The 27,959-nt window shown below is 43.4% G+C and overlaps 1 protein-coding gene across 2 annotated transcripts; it reads left to right on the top strand.

Moving 5' to 3' along the window:
- Positions 1–88: 88 nt before the first annotated feature.
- NIPSNAP2 (nipsnap homolog 2) lies at positions 89–27,959 on the top strand. 2 transcript variants are annotated; one of them, XM_059153992.1, is made up of 10 exons: positions 92–265; positions 9,903–10,042; positions 10,125–10,170; positions 13,041–13,135; positions 13,468–13,538; positions 14,513–14,653; positions 15,557–15,588; positions 22,550–22,644; positions 25,109–25,192; positions 26,813–27,959. In XM_059153992.1, exons 1-10 carry the CDS (start codon positions 174–176, stop codon positions 26,875–26,877), a joined length of 861 nt encoding a protein of 286 aa, XP_059009975.1. In that variant the 5' UTR covers positions 92–173; the 3' UTR covers positions 26,878–27,959. The 2 variants fall into 2 exon arrangements, with proteins under 2 accessions (XP_059009976.1, XP_059009975.1); XM_059153993.1 differs by lacking the exons at positions 10,125–10,170; positions 13,468–13,538 and having other exon boundaries at positions 89–265.

Below are 27,959 nucleotides of genomic sequence, written 5' to 3'. Positions count from 1 at the left end.
CCCTGGCGGCCGCGCCCCGCCCTGCGGCAGCCGCGCGCCCAGCCCCGCCCCGGCCCCGCCCCGGCCCCGCCCCGGCTCGGCGGGCCCGGCCGGGGGAGGGGTCGCGGCGGCGGTGGCGGCGGCGGGAGCGTCAGCTGCAGCCCGGGTGGTGGGAGCCCAGGCGCCAGAGCAAGATGGCGGCGCGAGTACTGCACGCTCGCGGAGCGGCCTCGGCCGGCGGTCTCCTGCGGCGGGCCGCGCCCTGCAGCCTCCAGCCCCCGCTCCGGTGAGCAGCGCCGCCCTCTCCGGGAGCGGCCGGGGAGTGGCCGCCGCGGGGCGGAGGGCGCGGGGTCCCCCGGCCCGCTCCGGCCCGGCAGCGCTTGCTCGGGCCGGGCCGCGGGGGCTGCGTGGCCGGTGGGGCCGAGGCCGCGGTGGGCCAGGCCGGCGCGGACGGGAGCCTCGGCAGAGTCGGAGCGCGGTCGGGGCGCGCCGGGCTCAAGGTCACGGCGGGGACGGCGCTCCGTGCCCAGGCCACATCCGCGCGCCGTGCGGGCCCGGCCTGCGGGACCTTGACCCGGCGCGACCCGAGCGGTGGCCGAGGGCGCGCGCGCGGAGGCGCCAGGCCCTGGCGTCGCCGGCGGCTGCTCGCAAGCGCGGGGCCGCGGGGTCTGCGTCCGCCGACCGGCGCCGGGGCTGCTGCTCGCCCCTGAGGCGGTGAGCAGGGGTTCGGTAGCTCATGGTCGGGGCGCGCGGAGTGGCGGGGCGTCCGACCAGCGCGGACAGGCTGGCTTGCGGGGAAGCGGAGGTGGCGCGGCGACGGGCGTTACGGGTCGCCTTCGGGAGCGGGCTCTGGGTTCCAGTAGGAACTTCTCCCCGCGCGCTGGGTCCCCTACTGGGTTTCCCGAACCATCCCCTCGTCTCCGTGTCCTGCTTCCGTGGTCAAGACCCAGGCTCTGGCTGGCGCAGATTTGCTCTCGTTTTCCTCCCGCCGGAGGATCCAGACGTGGTCTGCTGGGGCTGGGTGCTGAGTCTCCGGAGACTCAGCCGCCGCTTGCGGAGGGGCGCCCGTTGTCAGACTTACTCCGGGCCGGAGAGGTCCCTTAATCCAGCCCCAGACGCGCTCTGCGGTGTCGGGGTCTGTTTTACGCGTGAGAGGGAGCCTCAGAGCGCGGGACACGTCCAGCTAGAAAAGGCGTTTGAGCTCAGGGTTATCAGGCGTTCCTAGGACTGAAGCCCAACTTGGGTCTCCAGGTTCGATGTGTATCTTTCCGAGTTCGTCGACAGAGCAGTCTCCCTTTATTCTGTTATTGAGCATCTGCTGTGTCTTGTTTTTTGTTGTTTTTTCCCCTACACAGGGGATACGAAACTGAAATTCATATTTTCTCCTTTCCAACAAAGACAGCTGAGGCTGAAAGGTGTTCCCCCAACATAGTCATCTAAAGTACCCAGAGTCAGCTTGTCTGCCCAGTATCCCCACGCCCTGCTGGAACCAAATGCGCTCGAAACTGAAGCCCAACCTGTTGACTCTTGGATTATTCTCACAGGCCTCTGTATCTTTTGACTTCCTTAACTGTAGGAGTTCTTTGGGACTACGTCTAGACCCAACTAATACACTAATTCTACAAATATTGAATGTATATCTCTTTGAAACCTTGCAGAGCTCAATGTAATAGCCGTGGTCACTATCCCCAGGAAGCCATGGCAGAGGTATAAAAACCTACATCAACTTAAAGGTTGAGGTAGGTAGTATGAGAGAATATCAGGGACCCTACCCCATGAAATCATGGAAGGCCCTCCAAGAAGGTGCCATTAAGCTGAGACCTAAAGGGTCAGTGTGCAGGAAAGCCCTGACTGGGAAGGAGCAAGGCATACCAGGAAACTCCAGAAAAGTCTAGGAGGATGGAAAATAAAGAGTGAAGGGAAGACAGGTGGCAAGGAGCAGGAGCCCCATAATTTCAGGCCTTGCAAGCCATTTTGGAGAGTTTGGATTTTTTACTGAGAGCCATGGAAGACATTTAAAGGTATACATTCTAGTGTGACATGATCTGATCTATGTCATACCAGTCTGATTTTGGAAAGGAAACACAATCAACGGCTCATAGTGGTGCCATTTACTGAAAGTCACTTGTTCTATAAGCATATGAGTGAGTGAGTGCCCACCATGTGCCAGGTGCTGTTGGGAAATGTCAGTGAATAAAGTTGTGGCCATTTGGGAGCTTGCGCCTAATTCGGAGAAGGAAGAACAGGTACAAGGTCGGAAGAGGGGAATCCAGAGCACTTTTGGAGTTGAGATGGTTGTGAGCTATTCAAATGGAAGGGCATTTGGCCCAGTTGACCTGTTTGACTCCTCAAAGGAGATGTCTGGACTATAGGTTACATTTGGGAGTTATTGGTATATAGAAATGCCAAATGTTGGTAGATCTATGGGCTTCATTATACTGTTTTGCATTTAATTGAAAATTTTCTTAATAAAATATTTTTTAAAACCACAGGAATGGATGAGATTGTTTGAAGAGTGTGGATAGAGAAGGGGCTAAAAAACGGGCCCTGAGGCATGCCAGCATTGGTAGGCCAAAGTGTGGAAAGAGCCCAAATGTCCATCAAATGATGAATGGGTAAAGATTATATATGTATTTGTATATAGTGGAATATTACTCAGGCATCAAAAAGAATAAAATCCTGCCATTTACAACAATGTGGGTAGAACTAGAGGGTATTGTGCTAAGCAAATAAGTCAGAGAAAGACAAATGATTTCACTCCTATGTGGAATTTAAGGCAAAACAGATGAACATAGGGGAAGGAAAGGAAAAATAAAATGACATAAAAATAGAGAGGCAAACCATAAGAGAATCAAATATGGAGAACATATAGGTCTGGGGGCTGGACTAGATGGGTGATGGATATTAAGGAGGGCACTTGTTGGGATGAGCACTGGGTATTACAGGTAATCAATAAAGTCTGTTCCTGAAACCAGTACCATACTATATGTTAGCTAATTTGAATTTAAATTAAAAAGAAAATTCACATGCTAGATATAAGAAGAAGAAGGGAGACTGGGAAGGGGCAGCCAGTGACGTCCCTGTTTTTTTGGGTTTTTGTTTTGTTTTTTTTTTTTTTTTAAAGATTTTATTTATTTATTTGACAGAGAGAGATCACAAGTAGGCAGAGAGGCAGGCAGAGAGAGAGGAAGGGAAGCAGGCTCCCTGCTGAGCAGAGAGCCCGATGCGGGACTCGATCCCAGGACCCTGAGATCATGACCTGAGCCGAAGGCAGCGGCTTAACCCACTGAGCCACCCAGGCGCCCGTGACGTCCCTGTTTGTGGCAGTGCCCAAGGGGAGGTATTTCAAGAAGGTGGTGGGCAACTGTGCCAGATGCTGCTAAAAAGGTAAGATGAAGAAAACTGGATTTGCCGACAGGAGTCTGAGTGACCTTGTGAGAGGGGTTTCAGAGGGGAAGGAGGAAGCCTTCCCCGGAGATTTATTTGCCAGCACCTCCCAGCTCTGTGCAATGCCTGGAGTTCCAGTGGCTTAGCGGACATTGCACTAGTGTCTTACGGGTCCTTGAGATGCTTTTGTGCCCAGAATTCAACTCCTCTTCCTCCAACAGAACCTGCTTGTCCTCCCAGGTTCTCTCTCCACTAATGGTACATCTTCCGTGTGGTGGCCCCAGGTCCACCCCTTCTGCTTCCCAGCTAGCCAGCTGCCAGATATGTCAGTTCTGCCTCCGGAATGTCTTGACTCTACCTTCTCTCTCACCATACCCCTACCTCAACTCTTGGTAACACTTGTCCAGAGTCCTGTGAAAAGTAAGGATTTGAACCTGTTGGTGAAGGGGACAACTAAAGAATTCTGAGTAGAACGTTCTCCTGTTGGAAAGGCAGACGCTTAACGACTGAGCCACCCGGGCACCCCTCTGTGTAGTTTTCTTTTAAAAAAATGAAGAGTTAGGGGCTAGTTCTCTGCAGACTGGTTTATTGGGGTGGCGGAGGGTTTGCTGGTCAGGAGGGGCACGTACGGCTGCGCTCCCCCAAGACTGTTCCGCGGACCCGGCCCTTCACCCTCCTTTCCGCCTCCTCAGCCGCGTTCGCGGGCTCCTGGCTTTGGCAGGTGCGGTTCTGCCTCCTCTCCTGGGCATCGGCCTCATCTTTCCAGTCTCCAGCGCAGCAAGGGCTTCCTCGGAGAAGGGGTTCACGTCTCCCCCAGCCGCTGGGAGTCCCTTTCCTCCGACCCCGCGCTGTCCCCGGCACTACCTGACGCGCCTGTCCGGGAGCTCACCTCCCGCTAGGCCGTCATCATGGTTGTCCGCGTGCTGCCACCAGCGGACAGCTCTGCGAGGTCACGGCCGGGCGTGTTCCTCTCGACAGCCTCACGGGCACGGGGCTTGACCCACGCGGGCACCAGGTGTAGACGCCCGCGCGCGGAGGGCTGCCGCGTCCTGGGGTCTCAGAGTCGCGTGCAGTTCCTCGTGTGGTTTGCTCCATCCGAAGTGCGACGCGGTCTGCCCACGCGGTCGGGACCCGCGTCTTCTGCTTTCCGGCTCAGGAGTATCTCTTGAAGGTGACCTTCCCTTCGTGCCTGCTGCTGTGGTCGGAACCCAGGACCGGCTGTCGGCCCGTCCCAGGAGTACTCGGTTCCTCCCGTGTCGCTGGCGTGCGGGGCACGGCTGCCGGCGGAAAACCCAGCAGCCACGCGCCCTGCTGTTGGGGTCGCCGTCCGCCCGCCGCCGCGCCGCTTCCCTCAGACCGGCTAGCGCGGCACCGCGGGCGGGCTGACCGCGGCGGACAGCCGTGGTGCGCGGGAAACCTAGCCCCGCCCCCTTGCCCGCCCCTCCCCTCCGCCGCGCTGAACTTCTGCTGTTGCCCAGATGCGCCCTACGGGGTCACCACACCATGCCCCTGGGTCTGTGTTCCCTGTGACTCGAATTGCCACCCGCCTTGTCCACCAGTCTGTGTTGTCTCCCAAGACCGAACCAGAATGTCTCTGCGGGAGTTCCTCTCCTCACACGCCAGACCAGTGGTTCCTTCCCTTGAGCGCACACAGTGCACATGCATGTATGTGCGTCTGTGTGTGTAAGTCTGTAGTATCAGAGACCGTGTGTGTGTGTGTGTGTGTGTGTATGTAAGTCTGTAGTGTCAGAGACCGTGTGTGTGTGTGTGTGTGTGTGTGTAAGTCTGTAGTATCTGGGACCACTCCGGGTGAGAGACTGAACAGGCGAAGCGTCTGGTTCATCTTTATACCCACAGAGCCTGGCACATAGTGCTTATTTTCTTTTAAGATTTATTTCTTTATTTTAGAAAGCATGCAGGGGGGAGAGGGAGAGAGAGTCTCCAGCAGACTCTGCACTGAGTGGAGCCCACCACGGGGCTCAGTCTCACCTGCAATCATGACCTGAGGCAAAACCAAGAGTCGGGCACGAAGCCTGCTCCACCGGGGCACTCCTCGGCTCCTCATGCTGACTCTATTTAAAGTCTGCTGTGCTGTGGGGCGCCTGGCTGGCTCAGCTGGTAGGCCTGCAACTCCTGATCTCTCTAGCCCCCACGGTGGGTATAGAGAGTACTTAAAAATAAGATCTTTGGGAAAATACAATAAAAATAAAGTCTAATGTTTTATAGAATGATCTGCCCTCCCACCCACCACTCTGTAAAGTGCCACACAACATACATGTGGTGGTGATCGTGTTTGTCATTCTCAAAAAAGAACCCCGGCTGGGATCTTATCACCCTGACAGCTGTTGGCATGGCTGCTTTCTGCTGTGTTCCCTGATTCAGCTTGGACAGCTAGATGGACTGGGTGCATGAGTCAGCTTTGGCCACCTGACGCAGAAAAGATTTCAGTGTTCCACCATCCGCTGGGGGTAATGCTGGACTGGACTCTCTTTTATTTGTCAAGACAATTGCTACCCAAGCAAACACCGCTTGCGTTCTTGTGTGTGTCCCATGACTATTTCTTAGGCTCATTCGTAGATTACAGAGTGTTTCCATACACTTTACCTCATTTTACCCACCTTAAAGTGAATCCCTTTGGTGTTAGTAAAACCTGGGAAAATGCTCAACTGGTGAGATGAATGTTCGGGAGGCATCCCACGTAAGTGAGAGTTCTTTGAACTTTATAGTTAGGTCTGGGTTCATATTTTCATTTTGCCACGTCTTAGCTCATGTCATGTAACCTCTCTGAGAAAAGCCTTAAAATGTGATAATATCTACCTTGCTAGGCTGTACGGGGACTGAAAGAGATGACATAGACGGGCTACCTAACTCAGTGCCTAACAGGAAGTATGTATTTATTAATTTGTAATCCCCTTAAATTCTAAAGAGGAGGGAAAATAAATTACTTCAGGGTCTTTCCCCTTCCAAATTTAGTTTGCCAATATACCTATGTGCCTTTCGTATAAAAGACTCTCTAAATGGGCACTTTTATAGCTAATTTTAAGTACAATAATATATATGGAAAATTTGTCAAATAGTCCAGAAGACTATACATGAAAAGAAAAAACTCCCACCCCACATCCAGTAACCTTCCCCAGGTATCACTACTATTAACAATTCGCTCTGTGTATTTATGGTACAGTTCTATACCTGCTTTTCCCACATAATTTACTTTCAGAAATACCAGGTTATCAGTGCATGTAGGTTTGCTTCATTCTTTTTCATGATTGCTTCTATTATGGTTTTGGATATTGCAAATTTATTTCACCGGTCCCTGTTAATGGATACTTAAATTGCCTATACCAGGAAAAAAACTGGAAATAAGGTACTAATAAATGTTATAAAGAATTAAATGTCATAAAAATTAAATATCTGTATGTACACATGATGATGCATGTCTGTGCATTTCTGGAATTAAATACTGTTAGAAGTGGTTGCTTTGGTAAATATTTGTTATTTTAAATGAAATTCCCTAATGCTGATATTTTTATAAATCTGCATTGGACCCCTTTCTTCATTATTCATAACAGTTATTCCTAAGGTCTTAAAATCTATTTAACCACCACCCCCCAAAATTTTTCAATACAGTTTCTGTCTAGTGAACTTAAAATCTAAAATAAAGAAAAAACAGGAATTATATAGTCCTATTAAAAAAATCTTGGGGCTCTGGGCGGCTCAGTGATCGTCTGCCTTCAGCTCAGGTCATGACCCCAGGGTCCTGGGATCGAGTCCTACCCCAGGCTCCTTGCTCGGTGGGGAGCCTGCTTCTTCCTCTGCCTGCTGATCCTCATGCTTGCTCGGTCGCTCTCTCGACAAATAAATAAATCTTATTTACAAAAAATTGATTTTATATGACTGAATAATTTTTGTGCGCATGTGTGTGTTACAATATGTGCATATACATAGACCACCTCTCTTTATCCATTCATGTGTCAGTGGACTTAGGACTTAGGTTGCTTCCTCATCTTGGGTGTTTTAAATAATGCAGCCATGGGACGCCTGGGTGGCTCAGTTGGTTAAGCAGCTGCCTTCGGCTCAGGTCATGATCCCAGCGTCCTGGGATCGAGTCCCGCATCGGGCTCCTTGCTCCTTGGGGAGCCTGCTTCTCCCTCTGACTCTGCCTTCCACTCTGTCTGCCTGTGCTTGCTCTTGCTCGCTCTCTCTCTGACCAAAAAAAAATAATGCAGCCGTGAACATAGGGGTGCATATATCTTTTCTGAGCTGAAGGCAAACAGTTAACTGACTGAGCCACTCAGACACCCCAATATAATTTTTTCAAAGAAAGAATTTATTTCATTTCCCCTGTATATCTTCACACTTATTTATTGTGGTAGAGTGTATGTAACATAAAATTGCCGCTTTAATCATATTTAAGTGTACAGTTCAGCAGTAACACTGAGTAGATTCACACTGTTGTGCATTACCACCTCCAACTCCAGAACTTTTTCACCTTCCCAAACTCTGTTCCAATTAAACAATAACTCCTCATTCTCCTCCTTCCTCAACTTCTAGCCACCACTCTACGAGTTTCTTTCTCTATGAACTTGACTACTCTAGGTTACCATATGTATTTTTTTCTATGTCAGAAATTGCACTAGAGGAGAGAAAGACACATAGCAGAAATGGCAAAGATAAACATGAACTCTGTGAAAAGATGTTCAACATCACAAATCATCAGGGAAATGCAAATCAAAACCACCATGAGATTTTTCCTTACACCTGTCAAAATGGCTAGTATCGAAAGGACAGGAAATAACAAGTATTGGCAAGGATGTGGAGAAAAGGGAACCATCTTACGCTGATGGTGCAAATATTAATTGGTTTGAGCCATTGTGGAAAACAATATGGAAGGTTCACGAAACATTGAAAATAGAAATGCCAAGGGGAATAGGAGGTGCAAGGCTTGCAGTTATGGAATGAACAAATCACAAGGATGAAGTGTACAGTATAAGGAATTTATGTGGAAAACGAAAAGAAATAACACACAGTCTAGTAATTCCACTACTGGGTATTTAACCAAAGAAAATGAAAAAACTAATTTAAAAAGATACGTGCACCCATATGTTTATTGCATTATTATTTACCATAGCCAAGGTACGGAAGCAACCAAAATGTTTATCAATAGATGGATGGATAAAGAAGATATGCTACATATAGATACACACATATATATACACCCACACATAATACACAATGGATTCACAATTTATTCAGCCATAAAAAAAGAATGAGATCATGTGACAACATGGGTGGAACTGAAGGGTATTGTGCTAAGTAAAATAAGTCAAAGACAAATACTGTACAATTTCACTTACATGTGGAATCTAAAAAACAAAACAAATGAACAAAAAAACAAACTCTTAACTATAGAGAACAAACTGGTGATTACCAGAGGGGAGGTGGGTAGAGGGAGGATGGGCAAAATAGGTGAAGCGGATTAAAAGGTACAAACTCCCAGGGATGCCTGAGTGGCTCAGTTGAGTAAGCGTCCGATTTGGGCTCAAGTCGTGATCTCACGGTCATGAGATCAAGACCCATGTCAGGCTCTCCTTGGGGTTCTTTGTCTCCCTCTGTCCCTCTCCCCATATTCAGTGTCTCTCTCTCTCTCTCTCAAATAAATGAGTAAAATCTAAAAAATAAAAAAAAAAGGTACAAACTTCCAGTTATAAAATAAGTCATGGAGATGAAAATTACAACGTAGAGAATATAGTCAATAATACTGTCGTAATGCTGAATGTTGACAGACGGTGTAGAATTGTTGAATCAATATGTTATATGCCTGAAACTAATACAACATTGTATGCTAACTATACTTAAAACTTTAGGGGTGCCTGGGTGGCTCAGTGGGTTAAAGCCTCTGCCTTTGGCTCAGGTCATGATCTCAGGGTCCTGGGATCAAGCCCTGCATTGGGCTCTCTGCTCAACAGGGAGCCTGCTTCCCCCTCTCTCTCTCTGCCTGCCTCTCTGCCTCCATGTAATCTCTCTCTCTCTCTCTCTGTCAAATAAATAAATAAATAGATAAATAATCTTTTAAAAAATAAAAACTTTTTAAAAAGTTAAAACTCTCTTTTAAGGACCACAAGTTACATCTTTTACACTTTGCCATTTCGATTGCGTGCTATCAGAATGGAGAGTGGACATTTTGTGGTATCCCAGGTTCTTTTTTTTTTTTTCTTTTAAGATTCTACCTCTTTGACAGAGAGGCAGGTAGAGAGAGAGGGGGAAGCTGGCTCCTCGCTGAGCAGAGAGCTGGATGTGGGGCTTGATCCCAGAACCCTGAGATCACGACCCAAGCTGAAGGCAGAGGCTCAACGCACTGAGCCACACACGCACCCTGGTATCCTAGGTTCTATAACAGTGCCTAGAATAGGTGCTCAAGGCATGTTTGCTGAATGGATTGATTTTATAAAAACGGTGTGCTATGTGACATTACCTGAAGATGCTGAAATCTTCATTCCGCTAATGAGACTCACATTTTTATGTTTGTTATTCCATAGGAGATTGACGTTCTCTAATAATAGACCTCGAGAAGACAGCTGGCTAAAATCCTTATTTGTCCGGAAAGTTGATCCAAGAAAAGATGCTCACTCTAATCTTCTAGCCAAAAAGGAAACAAGCAGTCTATACAAATTGCAGTGTGAGTGATAGGTTTGCTATCTTCATAGTTGACTTTTTTCCCTTTGTTCATAAGTTTATCGTTGAATTTTCTTTTGTTTCAGTTCACAATGTTAAACCGGAATGCCTAGAAGCATACAACAAAATTTGGTGTGTATACCAAACTATCCTTTACTTGGGGAAAATTAACAATTTGCATATTTGTTGGTTCAGCTAACCCTTGATAGCAGAGTCGGATCTTTGATCCCTCTTCTTGAAGCTGAATGTTCAGAGGCTCTTAAGTTGAGCTCTGTGTGGGACTGCCAAGGGCATTTTGGTTTTAAGGACTCACACAGCTATCACGTAAGCTCTCAGACATTAGAATGTTCTAGACTCGTAGGTTGGAAGGAACTGTATAATGCCATCTAGTCCATCTACTCACCAGTGCTTGAGTCCTTTCTGCAGACCTTCCTGACTGGTGTGTTTAGGTACATTCATACATTCCATCTCTGGATAACTTGAGTGTTAGGAATTAGAACTGACATCCCCGTGATCTCCACTGTTTCCAGTTCCACTAAAGCCACCACATGGAAGTCCCATATATATTTGAATATAGCCACCATTTCTTCTCAAGTCTTCATTCACCAGGATTCAAGTCCCTTTGGCAGATTCTCATATGATAATGAGATGCATATGCTTTTACAGAATTTGTAAACTTTAAGACCAAAGAGAATTAAGTGCATTCATTCTTGATTAAGCTAACAAATTGTATTTTAATGATCAGTTATGAGCAAACATCATTAAAAAGCATTTTTTTACCTTTCACATCTGCTATTTTCATGAGAAAGCAAATAATTTTGTCACCAGAATCAGCATAATTTTTTGATGCAAAAACTTTTTGTTATTTTATTTGGGGAAGGATTCATGAAATAAAACATTAGCATAGTGTTTCTTAATCACCTCAGCACAGTTCTCTTTATTAAAAAATGTCCTAAAACAAAGCAGATGCATATTTCTAAATCTTCTTTCATAAAATGAAATTTCTTGTCCATGTTAGTATTTCCTTGGGTTATCCTTCCTGTCCTGTTTGTATCACTTCATCTCCTGTCTCGGATTTTCATTTCCTGTGTGTTCATATTTCCATTTGGATGTCTTCCTCTCCCTTCAAACTCAACATGTGGAATCACACGGCACTTCCTACCTCCCACATGTGTCACTCACCATGGTTTTAGTTAATCTTTTCCTTAGTTCTTTGCAACTGGTTGCTAAGAGCTATGCATTCTTCATTTGACATGCATTTTGGTTCTATTCCATTTCCTTCTCCATCTCCTTCTCCCAGCCTCTTGAGCCCCATTTCTAAGTAACCTCCTCGTTGAGTGCCTTCCTGGCCTCAAGGCTGTGCCTGTACCTTACCCCACACCCAATTCATTACTTAGAAGTTTATCAAATTAATCTCCCCGAGTTCTGCTTTCTCCTTCATCGAGTTTTTCTTTTCTCTGAAACTGTTTCCAGTATATAAAGATTTAACTCCTGCCTAGTTTTTAGAGGCCCCAGTGATGAGGTCTGGCCAACCCAGCTAGTTCTAGGTACAAGTACTACCTGCCTTACAGCCTTCATTTGTGTAAGGAAGGCCACGGCTTCCAAGAGCAGCTTTGGAGTCCCCAGCAAAGAAGATACCACTCCGTATTGGTGAAAACCCTAGGCCTCGCCGTCAAGCTCCAGCCCCTGTCTCAACACCACATTGGTCATCTCTACAGATTTTCTTCTACACTGGCTCTCATTTGGGGTTGTTCATGTTGTGACAAAAAAGGAGATCTGTTTCCAGTAGTTATATATAATCCATCTTTCCCCACCCTTGATTTCCATCAGTCCAGTGTTATTTCTAACGTAAGTCTTTTTTGACCTGTACAATGATCACACCATGTGTATTTTTTGAAGGATGACATTTTGGGTTTTCATTTGGCTCGACAGAAGAGCATTCTGGGCTTTTCTCTGTTAACTGCATGTACACTCAGTTGTGGTGCCTCAGCCTCTGGCAGTGACCACTAACTTTCACTCAGTGTCAGCAAATAGTTCGAACAGGTTCCATTTCCAAGCCTTGATACCCTTTTGCATTTATTGTTGAATCTGTATTGTATTTTTTCATCACAGTTTTTCTATTCAGAACATGTGCATGTTTTAGCTTTTATTTTTGGATGGCACAGTCATGTCTCTTCCTTTTGCCTTGCTCTGGCTATTAAAATCTGTACGATAGGAAGGTTTCCATGGAGCCAAGCTCTGGCACCTCTGTTAAATTAATAGACTGTCATAACCATCATGGCTTTGCCGCTAGTCTGTACAGTCACTGGTAATGATGCAAAATGGGATTGTATGATACTTCCTAAATCCCATCAACTGGTTGAATCGAGTAGAACCTAGTTATGCTCCACGCTGTATCTTTAATTTGGTTTCTGATTCCCTCGGGGACTGTTAGAGCTGGGTTGCTTCCAGGCTATTGGGTTCCAGCTCTGTCTTCCTCCTCCCTCCTTAGAGCCAACTTGTTCTCTGCCCCGGCCACCTCTACCTGCTCGGGCCGCTTCTGTTGTCCCCTGTCTTAAACATCACTTCCTTCTCTTATTTCTTCTGTGCTCTTTTTCTATTCCTGTTTCTCTCCTTCCTATCTTGGGAACTAGCAGAACTTAGCTCTTAGAAACTTCACCATTCCTAAGTACTTCATTTTCTTTTTCCTGAAATAGCAAATGGTAGACCCATGTAGTTCCTGGAATGCTGGGACCTTTGGCTCTTCCTTATCCATTTTTATCACTGCAGTTGTTTCCAGCTGTTCTAGGTAGTTGGACTACGGAAACCTGAGTCTCTGATAAGGGGGAATGTTAGAGTAGAACGTAGCTAAAAGGGTAATTCTAAACACAGGTTTATCATAAATGTATTGTGATGTTAGTTGTCAGAACAGAGTAGACGGCTTCTCCCTGTTGCTGATCATGTGTCCACCTGGTATGATCTTGTCAGTTGTGTAATTAGTGTTGCTGTTTCTTCTCTTTAAGTCAAGAGGTGTTGCCAAAGATTCATGAAGATAAGCATTACCCTTGTACTCTGGTGGGGACCTGGAACACGTGGTATGGCGAGCAGGATCAAGCTGGTAGGAAGCAGACGTCTTTGGAATAAACGCTTGTTCCCTATGCCTTTCCTGTCAATGACTTAAATAATATTTAATTTAATACTTGTCTTTATAATCAAAGCTCTCCAAGTCAGTCTAGTTTTATGTTTAAAATAGTTTCTCCAGTCATTGATTTCACAAAACTACTTTTTTTTCTTTAAATTTGAATCCATTATTGAACATTTATGGTGTCACTCGTATGCAGCACAGCCCATTATAGTTTCGTGTCGTGTTAACGTGTATGTGGAGACTGTTTTCAAGGGAAGAGTATAATGAAACCCTAAATGTATGTTCTCTTTTAAAATATATTTCAGTGCACCTCTGGAGGTATGAAGGAGGCTACCCAGCCCTCACAGAGGTCATGAGTAAACTCAGAGAAAATCGGGTATGATTTTGAAAAATGTTTATTTATTCAGACTAATGATAAATGATAGTATAGAATTAAATGACTCTTTTCTGTCCTCAGTTTTTAACATTAATAAACTTTTTTTTTTTAAAGATTTTATTTATTTGACAGAGAGAAATCACAAGTAGACAGAGAGGCGGGCAGAGAGAGAGAGAGAGGGAAACAGGCTCCCTGCTGAGCAGAGAGCCCAATGCGGGACTCGATCCCAGGACCCTGAAATCATGACCCGAGCCGAAGGCAGCAGCTTAACCCACTGAGCCACCCAGGCGCCCCAATAAACTTTTTTGTAGTAAAAGTTTTATTGTTTGGATTCTTGAAGCTGTACTGGAACTAATTAACAGGCTCTAATACTATTAACATAACAGTTCTTACTATAGAAGTCGGCTGTGCTTTGAAACTGGTGAGCCGGTACTTCGACGCCAGCAAGTCAGCATGGTAGACACAGTGAGCCGTGGGTTACCTAACACACAGCTGCTTTGGGAAGCGACTTCCCTCCCCTTCCTATCCCTTCAGTGATAGGTGCAGGTCGATGAAGAGAATTTGAACAGCCACACACTACTGGAAAGAAAACCTTTTGTGTAGATTCCCAGTCCAAACCTAAGTGGCTTTTGGACCATCTGGTATTCTGTAATCCTATGTCACTTCTATTGATATGTTGTCAGTCACTGTCAGGAGAACTTAAAACTGTAGGAATTGAATTTGCTTACACTCTTACCTGAGTACTTGAGATGGCCATGTAGTTGGTCATCTAACTCTGGACACTTTTGAGAGTGAAAGTGAGTGCTTATAATTTTTATGCTGGCTCAACAAGCTGTAAACCAGGGCTGTCTCGGGCCACCTGGGACCCTTTTTATGGTAGCTTTCTATCATGGGAGGAATATAAATGATACTAACGTGGGTTTCTATGTAACTATCAGAGGATATCATGAGCACATTTTTTGTTTCCCTCAAAGGAATTTGTGGAATTCCGCAAGGCAAGAAGCAACATGCTTCTCTCTAGGAAGAATCAGCTGCTGTTGGAGTTCAGTTTCTGGAATGAGCCTGTGCCACGGTCAGGACCTAATATATATGAACTCAGATCTTACCAGCTCCGAGTGAGTACTGAAATACGGGTAACAGCCCTCATTCTTCTGTGAGGAGGCGTGAGCACCCCTTAGTGCCAAAAACAAAACTTGAGTTTACATTTTGTGATGTTTGTTTGGCATAATATTTTGATTGGTTTGTCTTCTCTGCTGTCCAGTCCTTCTCCTCTTTCCTTTTTTATCTTCTTTTCTCATATTCTTTCTCTTCTGCCATGCCATTATACATCTTATGTATAATGTTTATTATTTGACATTTTTCCATCTAGGATAGCGGTTTTTAAGAGGAAAGACCTTAAAGACCTTAAATGCAGGACTAGCTGCAATTTATAGCATCTGCTGTAATTGAACTAGAGCAACTAATAAATGTGGCCCCGCTGAATAAGTCACACAGCACTGTTAAGAGTCGAAGGGAATATTTTGTAAGCCTTTCATGGTGCTTCCCCACTGAGCACTACTAGAAAGAAAGCCCCAGATAGCAACATGGCAATATTGTTAAAAGGAGTACATATCAGTAGTAGATCTTAGTAGTCTAATACTCACCATTATACTGGAAAATATAGTGATTCAGTAAATTGAATTTTTTTTTTAAATTTCACAATAAAGTCTGAATGGGTGCCAACAATTTAATCATGAGTTCAGTACATCTGGAGAATGGACCTAGCTATGATTTTGATAACCATAATTGGATGCTTTACTGTAAATACTGCCTTCTTACTTGAAATAGAATAGAACATTACTTCCACTATGGGATAGATATGAGCATGGTAAATAATATTAATTTGTTACATTTTTTACATTATACTTCATGTTATTAAAAGCTATTTTTAAGTTAGTTTTGTCATTTGATATTTTTTATACTACTATTTCCATATGTATTCACAGAACTAACAAACCAAAATCCAAATCTCTTTTCAGCCAGGAACTATGATAGAATGGGGCAATTACTGGTGAGTATATTACCAAATGGTGAGTTTGTAGTCTTACTAATAGATTATTTTAGGTTATAGAGTTAATTCCAGAAATAAAATCTGGGTATAAAGCCATGAGTTGATACTAGACTGTTTTATTTGATGTTTCTGTTATGAAATTTTTTTGAACATACACACAACTAGAGGGAATAACCCCATGAATCTCCCCACCTTCCATGCCCGTGACTTAGCTTCCGTAGTTACCAACACCTGGCCAGTCTTGCTTAGGTCTGACTCTCCCAACCCAGACTATTTGAAGGTAAATCCTGAATAACATGATATATATATATTTTTTTATTTTAAATAAAACCCCCCTGTTGCATTAGGTTATTTCATATTCTTCTTGGATATTACTTTTTTTGAAATGTCTTTGTCACACACACAACACCACAATAACACAGTTGCTTGTTGTTTTTTTCCTTCATTTAAGTAACAAAGTACCAGTTTTTCCGCAAACTGATCTATACATTCACAACAATCCCAGTCAGAACCCCAGCAAGGCTTCAGAAATGCAAAGGACCCAGGACAGCTAAAACAACCTTAAAAAGAAGAACAAAGCTGGAGGACTCACACTTCTCAATTTCAGAACTGACTACAGAGCTAGAGTATTCAAGACCGTGTGGTACTAGCATAAGAACAGGCATGCAAATCAATGGAACAGAAGTGCAAGTTCAGAAGGAAACTCACATACATGACTTCATTAGCTTTCAGTCCATGCACCAAGTCATTTCAGTGGGGACAGATAGCCTTTCAACAAAGGGTGCTGAAACAACTGAATATCTTTGCAATAGGATAAATTTAGAGCCCTGTCTCACATATATACCAAAATTAACCATAACACAGGAGAGAATCTTTTTTTTTTTTTTAAGATTTTATTTATTTATTTGACAGAGAGAAATCACAAGTAGACAGAGAGGCAGGCAGAGAGAGAGAGAGGGAAGCAGGCTCCCCGCTGAGCAGAGAGCCCGATGCGGGACTCGATCCCAGGACCCCTGGATCATGACCTGAGCCGAAGGCAGCGGCTTAACCCACTGAGCCACCCAGGCGCCCCACAGGAGAGAATCTTTGTGATCTAGGGTTAAGCAAAGAGTTCTTAGATGTAACTCCAAAACCACAGTGCACACAAGAAAATGATAAATTATAACTCATCAGAATTAAAAACTTTTATAATTCAAAGGGCATCATTTTAAAATTAAAAGGCAAGTAAGTCATAGACTGGGAGAAAATTTTACAAATCATACCTGATAGAGGACTTGTATCCACATATATAAAAAAAATCCTACAACTCAATAATAAGAAGACAAATAACCCAGTTAAAAATGGACAGAATTTGAATAGACAGTTCTCTAAATATCCACAAACAGCCAAAAGATGTTCAGCATCATTAATCATAAGAGAAATGCAAATCAAAACCACAATAAGATACCATCTCACACCCTCTCTGAAGGCCATTATCAAAAGAACGGGAAATAACAAGTGTTGGTGAAGATACAGAGAAATTGGGACTTTGTACATTGTCAGTAAGAATGTAAAATGTTGCAGCCACTAGGAAAAAACAGTACAACAGTTCTTCAAAACATTAAAAATAGAATTATCATATGATCTAGCAACCCTCCTTCTGGGTATGTAATCAAAAGAATTCAAAGCAGCATTTCAAGAAGGTATTTTCACATTCCTGTTCATTACAACATTAGTCACAGTAGCCCAGAGGTGGAAGCAACCCAGATATCCATTGACACATGAATGGATAAAGAAAATCTTATATATACACATAAAGGAATATTATGCAGCCTTCTAAAGAAGGAAATTCTGCCATGTGCTCTAATATGATGAGCCTTGAGGACATTAAGCCAGTCATAAAAGGACAAATACTATATGATTCCACTATTATGAGTATCTAAAGTAGCCAAAATCACAGTAACAGAAAATGAACAGTTGCCAGGGTCCTGGTGAAGGGAACTTGGTATTTAGTGGGTATCGAGTTCAATTTTGCACGATGAAGAAGTTCCGGAGATTTCTTGCCCAACAATGTGAATGTACTTGACAGTCCTGAACTGTGAAGTGGCTGAGATAAGTTTAATGTTACGTGTTTTTAATGATACAATAAATTAATAGTAAAAAATAATAATCATAAAATAAATGTTAAAAAATGTTTTTCAGTGGGCAAAGGATTTGAATAGACATTTCATCAAAGGAGATGTATAAATAAATGCTAATAAGCACATGAAAAGTGCCCAGCCCTCTCAGTTGTTAGGGAAATGCAAAGTAACACCACAAGAGATGAGACTCCACACATGTTCAGAGTGCTGTGGCTAAACGGACAGATAGTAACAAATGTTGGTGAGGTTGGGAATGCTTTGGGGCCCTCATACATTGCTGGGGAGAATGTTAAATGGTGCAGGCACTTGGGAAAATAAGCAGTTACTCAAAATGTTACACGTGGAATTACAATATGGCCCAGCAGTTCTGTTCGAAGAGAATGAAAGCATGCATCCTTATAGATTCATATCCGTGATCATAGATAGCATTTCTCATAATAACCAAGTAGTGCAAACAACCTAAATGCCCATCAGCAGAGGAACGGATAAACAAGCCGTGGTGGTCCGTGTGGGGGTCTACTCAGCAATGAAAAGGAGTGAACCATGGATATGTGCTCGAAGTCCACATGTATGGAATGTCCAGAAACGTCTAATCTATAGAGACGGAAGGATGAGTGATTTCTTTTGGCTGGAGGTGGGAACAGAAAATGTTGCAGATGGGCACAAGGGATCCTAGCTTAAGTGATGATTGCACAAGGCTGTAAGTTTACTTTTTTTAAAAAAAGTACTATACATCTAATTTAATTTTATAGGTTATAAAATATACCTCAGTGAAGCTGCTAATGACACGCCTCGCTAAAGAGAATTTATACCATGAATCCAAGGGTAATTCATAATAAGGAAATTGATAGATACAACACAGTCAAGTGTGTAATTGGTGTGTGGCCTCTGCACCCCAGCCCGTTGCCTCCACGCCTCTGTTAGAGCACTTGTCAGCCCAGGAGCCGCTCCACTTTCCAGTCCCTGACACTGTCTACAAGGCCTGGCCCATCCTGGGCCAGGTAATGTTGGTAAATGTTGGTAAACATTTAACAGACAGCAGAAACTCGTGGTTGCACATGAAGAAAAGGTCAATTGCCAAACCTGTGAACAACCTATGTGTCTGAGGGAAATGGATTGTAGTAAATTCATGCTGTAGAATCCTACACGGTGGCGAATGTGAAACAGATTGGCAGATGCAGTAATATTGAAAAGCCAAGTTGAGGAGAAAAAGCTAGTTAGAGAATATGTACAATTTTAAAATGATCAAGAGAGTGATATAAACGAGTTCTATGAAAAAGATATAATTACTGTTCATGGATACACACATATGAAGTAGAAATATAGAACCGTGGACAGGAAGACGGTCTTCAAAGGAGAGGTAACTGCTTCCAAAAAGTGGTAACTAGTCCGGGGGGCGGGGGGAAGAATGCAAAGGGAGCTTCCTCTGTTTCTGTGGTGGTCATTTCTGTTTGAAAAGATCTGAAATGTACGAAAATGTCAAGTATTGATGTTTTAAAAATCTAAGTGGCCAGAGTGTTTTAATGGGCACAAATTAACAGTATAAAAATCATCTTAGTACATGTTCAGAGGACATTTGGTAAGATTCAACACCAGTTTTATTTAAACACTAACTTCTAATAAGAGACACTTTAAAAATTAGGAATAGAGAATATTTTCTTAAAATCACAGGTTGGCAAGCTTTTCTGTAAAGGACCAGTTAGTAAATATTTTAGGGTTTGTGGACCATTCTGTGTCCAAAACAATTCACTCTGGTGTGGGATTTAGTCTGAGGATCTGTTTTGCCAGCCCTGGCCTGAACTATAAAACTCTCCATTTCTTCCATCTCTTTTTTTTTTAAGATTTTATTTATTTACTTGAGAGAGAGACAGTGAGAGAGAGCATGAAGAGGGAGAAGGTCAGAGGGAGAAGCAGACTCCTGTGGAGCAGGATCCCAATGTGGGACTTGATCCTGGGACTCCAGGATCATGACCTAAGCCTAAGGCAGTAGCTCAACCAACCGAGCCATCCAGGCGCCCCATTTTTTCCATCTTAACAGCTATTTTAAACTGGATGGTGGAACATAAGAAGCTCGCTCAAGAGCATTATCACAAAACACCAACTTTTACCATCATTTTATATAGTTTTTAAAAATCCTATTGTGAGGAAAAAACAAATAGAAGTTATAATAATATAAAACCTCAGGAATTAAGAGGGATAGAAGAGTAGGTTATTGGCCATTAGTCAGACATTAACCCCTTGCCTTCCTTATCTTTAAATGAGAACCTGTGACTTTTTACTTACTTTCAGATTAGACGTGTTCTTTTTTCAGCAATGAAATTTCTTGCTTTGAACTAAGATCTCTTCTAGCTCCAAAAAACAGGTCTGGATTTTTTTTTTTTTTTAAGATTTTCTTTTAAGTAATCTCTATACCCAGCATGAGACTTGAACCCACAACCCAGAGATCGAGAGTCACATGCTCTATAGCCTGAGCCAGCAGGGGCCCCCGTGATTCTTATTTCTAATAAATCTTTTCTTCTTGGGTCATCAAAGGCTACATAAAGCAAGTTAGAAGTTTTTTTAATTTGAAAACTAAGACATACCTATTTAATTGGATACCACTACTAGAGGCACCGTTTTATTAAGGGATCATTTTTAGGGAGGGGCCTTATAAACGTAATAATTTAGTTGCCCGCAGAATAGGATCATTCATTAGTTCTTTTTTTGCACATTACTAATTAAGACTTGCCCGCCGTGGACTTCACAAAGAAGTGCTGAGATGATTCTTCAGTTAAGTATTTATAAAGCCAGTTCAGCGTTCAATTTATATTTTGGCACATAGGTAACTATTTAAGATGGTGATCTCTTCAGTACATGCTTCTGATTATTACCACGCTAAGGCAAGTATGTTTTCTTTGCCTCCTGTAACTGAATTAGAAAAATTCGTAATGGAATGAATAATGCTGAATATTTATAACGATCAATGAAAGACAGTTTTTCCCTCTAGAGCTAGAGTGCACATTAAAGTGATTTGCTTAATTTCAGTAATTTACCAATCAGATTTATAATTATTATAAAGCTGTTGATCACTTAATTCTGAATGTAAGGGTTAAAGAATTTAATATTATTTGGGGGTAACCCATGGGGGCACTAGCAAGAGATTCCTCCTTCACCACAGAAGAACCTGAAAGCGTGGGTCCCGCTCAGAGTGGAGCTCATGGGTATGAGAGTGGAGATGCACAGATCAGTCTGGAGGATTCTGGGTGTATCACTCCTGCCCTGGTTGCCCTTGCTGGGATCTGTACCCCACCACTGTCTCGAGATGTTCTAATTCAGTTGCTGTGAAGTTTACCTCCAGGACAAGAAAGTGCTGGTCAAGCCAACTGAAATCTCTTGTCCCTCAAGAGTTCTGTCTCACTGTATATGTGAGTAGATTAGAATCCTTGTTCTTATGCCTCCAGCTCCTTTAAATTAATTAGAACAAATCCATCTTCCCAAGTCCTGTCAACTCTGGTACCTTGAGGTGACAGACTTCAGGCCCAAACCTGGGCAGTGTTGCTGTAAATATACCGGGTGGTCTGTGGTGTGGGGCCCTGGAGACACCCCAGCTATTTTCCAGGTGACTTATGTATATCACTTCGGGCCACTTCCTTCATTTTCAAGTTTGATTCCTGAAAACTGCTTTTGGAAAACAAATTTTTAGAAAAATTTTCTTTATTTGAGAGAGAGAGAGCATGGAGGCACACACTCGATCTAGGGGAGGGGCAGAGGGAGAGAGAGCAGCAGACTCCCAGCTGAGTGTGGAGCCTGATGAGGGACTTGATCGCAGGACCCTGAGTCCATTTCAAGAGTGCGACGTTAACCGACTCAGCCACCCAGGTGCCCCTGTACATTTTTCTTAAAAACCATTTTAGGATTTCAGATGCATCACTACATAGATAAAGTACTGTGCAAATATGACGGAAGGTGTTTAAGGAGCTGGGTTTTGCAGTAGGAAATCTTAAAAAGGAATGTTGAAGACAAGTGCCGGTTTTTAGCCAACTTAATCACAATTCCATGTCATGCACATGGACACATGTATATACATGTTCTTCCACAAATTAGGAATGCCATTTGGTAATTTTCCTGATGGTTTGTTCTGATAAAAAGAAAAAAAGGCAGGGGGGTTTTGTTTCCATTTTTTATTGAAATATGGTCGACACACATGTTAAAGTAGTTTCTGGCATACAGCAGTGATTTGACAAGTCTGTACATTATGTTCTGCTTACCCCGAGTGTAGCTGCCGTCTGTCATCATAGGGCAACACCATGACAATACCACAAGGCAGCTTCCGTTCTGATAGTGACACTGGATTGCCAGGAAGCTCCACGTTCATGGTTATTCAGTGTGTTTTCCAGAATTCCTGGGTCTGCAGCTGCTTTGAAGGTGTGCTCCCTTCATCTCTCTCTTAAACCCCATTCTCCAGGAGCAGTCCCTGTCTCCCTAAGAAACAGTACCTTCGGCATCTTGAGTGTTCTAGCATCCACATTTCTCTAGCTTTCTCTCAGCATGTTCTTGGAGAAGCAGTTCTTTCTAAGTTGATGGGTCCTATCCTCGGCCAATTTTCTTGACTAATGTATTATCAAGCACTGATTTTAAGAGTCATTAATTACTGTCCACTTCTCCCCAAAATAACTGTTAAAGCTACAGAAAAGTACATTTGCACTTAGATATGTTATCCACATTAAAATAATTTTCAGTTGCATTTGGTAGCTAAAAACCACTTAGTCTTGATAGGGTACCACTTGCTCTGAGGGCGGAGAGAATCGGATTGTTCCAGCACACCTGGCTCAGCACCTGAGCGTTGTCATTCTTCCTCACAGGGCTCGTGCGATTCGCTTCAGACAGGACGGTAGTGAAGCGGTGGGAGGATTCTTCTCTCAGATTGGGCAGCTATACATGGTCCATCATCTTTGGGGTATGTAACTTTTTCCTTCATTTTTGTGTTACTAGGATTTCAGAGTTTGTTACCAAATAAGCTATACCAGACGACACAGCACATCCCCCATCAGTAACTTTAAACACTGCAGCAAACTGAAACACAGAAAGTTAAGTGCTGGGCTGTCTAGAAGGAAAGAGGTCAGCAGTGAAAGGCCCGTAGACTTGGGGTGTGTTAGAGGCTGACATCAGAGTGGGGATCATGGTGAGAGGAGCAAGAGAAGTGAGCAGCCATGGGAGAGGGAAGATGATAAAGCTGCCATCCCTTTCTAGACACTTCCGTGGCTCCTCGCGGATTATCCCACATTCAATCCAGAGAGGCAGGTCCCCACGTGCTCACTTACTGCCTGCCTTGTGTCTGAGACTGTCATTCTGGAGGCCCTTCTCCTGTCACCTTTTCCGTCACTGCTCACTTTGGTCTGGCCTCTCAGGGCCTGACTCAGATGTGCCCCCTCGCCCCCCAGTGACTGTCCCTCTCCTCCTGAGCCCCCAGAGCCTGATACCAGGTAGGTCGTCATTTGAGGCTATGTGTCCCTGTCCCCCAATTGAACGGGAGCCAGGTCTGAGTAACAGCTTGGTCATTTGGGGCACATGTGTGTATGTTCATTAAAGTTAAAATGCCTGGGTGGTTTAGTCAGTTACCCGTCGGACTCTTGATCTCATCTCGGGTCTTAATCTCAGGGTGTGAGCTCAAGCCCTCCAAGGGCTGCACACTGGGTGTGGGGCCCACTTTTAAAAGAAATGAAAAGCATAACTCGTTTCTGGACCATATTCATTAACTGAGGCATTGGTTTGACCTGCCGCGTCCCACCAAGGGCGGCACCTGTCTGCCTGCTGTGTCAGAGCGGTGACGGGTCTCATGAGGGAAGAGCCAGTACGAGGGACATGCCACCAGTCCGTGTCTGTGATCGTGTCTTTTCTTAGGCAGTGCCTTTCTCTGCCTGCCTTTGTTGTCCCCAGTTAGTGTGCCAAATGTCCACTGCCTGCTCACTACTTTGTTGGAGAAAGTACTGAGACAGGCAGAATTGAATTTTCAGTTGCCTGCCTCCAAAACCTTGCCTCCCTGTGCCGTACTTGTTAGAGAACCACACTGACCCAGCCCCTCCAGCGTCATTCTCCTTCATCCTTACAGCCGTGTGCCACAGCGAGGTATCTGTGACTCACAGATAAATAAATCAGCGAGAATCTGTAGCCGTTGAGTCACTGCACCAGGCTCAGACTTGAGCACGTCCAACTCCAAAGCAGATCTCTTCACAGCACGGCAACTCTTCCTCTGACCTGCACGCTTGGTGCGCTCCTTCCTCACCTCAACGCCTCGCTGCATCCATTTGCTCACCACCACCCCATCCGTTTGCTCACCACCACCGAGGGAGGGAGGCTCCCTCCCTCCGCAATACGTCCACGCTCAAGGGCCTCCCACCGTTAAAAGCCTCCCCAACAACAACAACACACAAAAAAACAGTAATAAAATAAAAGCCTCCCCAAATCCAAATGTGGATAGACTGATGAACAGATAAACAAAATGTGGTATGTACGTATTTATCCGTCTGGAGGGAGCAAAATGCCAGTCCATATGGCAACACAGATAACCCTTGAAAACATTAAATTCCCTTATACGAGGTGTCTAGAAGAGGCAAATTCATAGAGACAGTGCAGAGTAGAGGTTACCCGGGCCTGGGGGGCAGGGAGAATGGGGAGTTAGTGTTCAGTGGGTACAGTTTTAATTTGCGATGGTGAAAAGCTTTAGAGATGCACTGACACACCCCTGTCAAAATGCCTCAGAGGTATTTCCCTGGTGAGTGGTTGGAAGGAGGTTGCCTAGCCCGGGAATCGGGAATCAGAAATCAAGGCATCCGGATGAGATCCCTGAATTGTACCACGTGACACCGAAGACCTGATGCTTTTGACCCTCTTCTCTCTACCTGGAGGAGCTTTCTCTTCTGTTCCTGTCGATGACATTCTTTTCAACCTTCAAGGAGCACCTGGTCAAATCACACCTCCCGCAGCTCTCCTCCCTGCTCTGTTCTCAAGGAGACCACCGTGTTCTTTGCCTTTACTAGTCTTTTTACCCTCCGCTGCAGTGAGCACATCGTTGTAGTGCTTTGGAAATGTTGAGCAAAATTGAATTGAATATTATTTATCTGTAGTGTGACAGTTCTGATTATGAATTTAACATGTTATTGAAGAAATTCACTTGGTTTGAAAGATAGGTCTTGGATCAACTAGACTGTCAAACTTAAGAGAGCTATTTTACTTCTCACAAGGCTTAAATAATTTTGCTCAGAGTAACCAGCTTATAGTGATCTCAGCTTAGTGTTAAATCCCCAAAGTGGTCTTTTTGAGAAAACTAGCCGAGCAGCTGACCCAGTACTTGACGGACATACTAGTGGAATACAGGACATTTTCTTTGGTTTAAGCCTTGCTTCTGTGTGGTTCTTTTTCAGCTTACAAGGATCTTCAGACCAGGGAAGATATACGGAATGCAGCGTGGCATAAACATGGCTGGGAAGAATTGGTATATTATACAGGTAATATTTTCATAAACATAAAACTTGTCATTCTTCTCATCTTAACTGTTTTATGTTCTTTCCCTCCAAGGCTAATATGTACTTTTTTTTTTAATAGTATATTACTCTAGGATGGTGACTCATAAGGCTGGGGGGAATGGAGAATAGTCAGATTTTTCTTTAATGGAGAAGAGTCAGATTTTTCTTTAATGCCTTGTTTTCAATAAGGAACTTTCCTTCTTTCAAGTATGTGTGGGGGACGCCTGGCAGGCTCGGTCAGTGGAGTATGTGACTCTTGATCTCATAAAGTTGTGAGTTCAAGCCCCACTTTGGGTGTAGATATTATTTAAAAATAAAATCTTAGGGGCGCCTGGGTGGCTCAGTGGGTTAAAGCCTCTGCCTTCAGCTCAGGTCATGATCCCAGGGTCCTGGGATCGAGCCCCACATCCGGCTCTCTGCTCTGTGGGGAGCCTGCTTCCTCCTCTCTCTCTGCCTGCCTCTCTGCCTACTTGTGATCTCTGTCAAATAAATAAATAAAATCTTTTTAAAAAATAAAATAAAATCTTTTTAAAAAAGCAAGTATTGTCTGGTACAGTTTTCAGATCCTTGTATGTTATAAATTTTACATCATTCCCCCTTTTTTTGTACATTTGAATATTCTCTGAATATTTATTACACAATATTTTTCTGGGCTTTCCCTTTCTCATCAAAGTTATCTATTCCCAAAAACATTATAATTTAGTACAGCAATTAAAAGTAATTTTGAAAATTAATTTGACATTTTGCATGGATAGCCACATACATATATACTATGAAATCCTGGTGGCTTGATTTTTTATAAGAACAGTTGGGCTGAATACAACCCAGTAACGTGGACACAGGTTATAAGTACAAGTCATGTTGCATGTCAGGTATATTTAAGTCCATACACTACTAAGAAAATCAAAGAGTAATTTGTTCTAGAAAATAAGTGTTATCTTGTCTTTTGGTTCAAAACATCATGTAATTGTATTGGATGATTTGCTTATTCTTAAACGTTCGTTAGTTCCAAGAGGCGTAGTTTACTCAGCAGTGGGTTTCAGTGCTGTCTGTAGTTACAAGCAGTATTACTTCGTTTTATATAACTTTATTTAGCTCAGACTTCTCAGCCTTTTGAGAAAGCATCATTTTTCTTACAACAGGGACTTTCCTAAGTTTCTACAAATGAAACAGATCTCCAAACAGAATCTGCTTTAATTTTAAAAACATCTCCTGGGACATTAACTGGTCTACCCTTAGCCTATGTATTTCTCTCCCTGAGATCAGTCCTTTGTTTTCCAGTCTGTTCTGATTCCAAGCAGCATGTCTTCTGAACATTCTCTGCAACCTGTTTGTTACTGTACATTTACCATAATATGTTTAGAAAAGAACAAGCGTGGCGTCTGGGTGGCTCAGTGGGTTAAGCCGCTGCCTTCGGCTCAGGTCATGATCTCAGGGTCCTGGGATCAAGTCTCGCATCGGGCTCTCTGCTCAGCGGGGAGCCTGCTTCCTCCTCTCTCTCTGCCTTCCTCTCTGCCTACTTGTGATCTCTGTCGAATAAATAAAATCTTTAAAAAAAAAAAAAAAAAGAACAAGCGTAATAATCTTTATCCTTGTTTTCAGTCCCACTCATTCAGGAAATGGAATCCAGAATCATGATCCCACTGAAGACCTCACCCCTCCAGTAAACAGATTTTAGACGTGCCTACATAAATTTATGGGACAAGTATTTGTCATAAATTAATTTTAATTGTATATCAAGTGAAAAAACACTGAAGTGTAAACTGCTGTATATAGCTTATGAGACCTCTTTTCTTTTTAAAATTTACATAATCACAAGAAAGGAAACTATTACGTTTTGACTGTAACAGTGGAAACATCCCTGTGTTTGTCGAATACACCTTATACTTCTAGCCACCCCTCTCCACCCTCTGGAAAAAGAGGGCCCAAATTAAAATTTGAATCCTCTCCAAATAGGAACATAACCATGAAAAAAAAGCTAGCAACCTCTTTATTAAAAGCAAATCTGTTTTATAATTACAGATTTTTTTAGACAAATTTCTTGTATCAGGAAGAAATATAAATTTTGTCATGTTACTCCAGCAGTTTTTCTGAGCCTCAGACTCAGAACAAATTAAGAGCATACCCAATACCTGAAAATGTTTTAATTCATTCTCCTTTTTAATCAGTTGGTGTAGTAAACGACATGTCATTACTAAGTGGTTGCTAAGGTACATACATTTAATCAGTAATTGTCTTCACAGAGTGTACTGTGATAGCTCTGTGTGAGAGGAAATAATGTCTTGAACCTGTGTATCATATGTGATTTTGAAATGAACATCTTGAAAAGCACTAATTTTTATTGGTAATATTTTTCTATAATAAAATGAGTAGCACTAGGAAAAGAGGTTTTATTTTGTAAACAATCATTTGTGACCTCAGACATTCTGTAGTTAATATTTTAGTAAGCTCACAGCAGATACTTCCAAGATCATGTATGAGGGGTGGTGCATGTTGAGATTCAAGTTGGAATAAAGTGCATATTTTGTCGAGCTCTGTTTGATTTAGTTTTTCAATATAGTGTGCCTGTTTTGTGACTGTAATCACGTGAAAGTTCTGTTGAAGTGAAAAATTGTCTGACCCCCAAATTAAAGAACTTATGTATAAAATAAAGTGTGAATAAATCTCATAGCAAATGTCAAACTTTTACATGTGAATGGTTTTCTCCAAGAACCTAAAAAATCAATAAAATCCTCTTGATTTTCACATA

The sequence above is a fragment of the Mustela lutreola genome, chromosome 17 (assembly GCF_030435805.1).
Source record: "Mustela lutreola isolate mMusLut2 chromosome 17, mMusLut2.pri, whole genome shotgun sequence".
Lineage (NCBI taxonomy): Eukaryota > Metazoa > Chordata > Mammalia > Carnivora > Mustelidae > Mustela > Mustela lutreola.
Note: the sequence above shows the minus strand (reverse complement) of the source record. Positions and strands in the feature narration are given on the sequence as shown.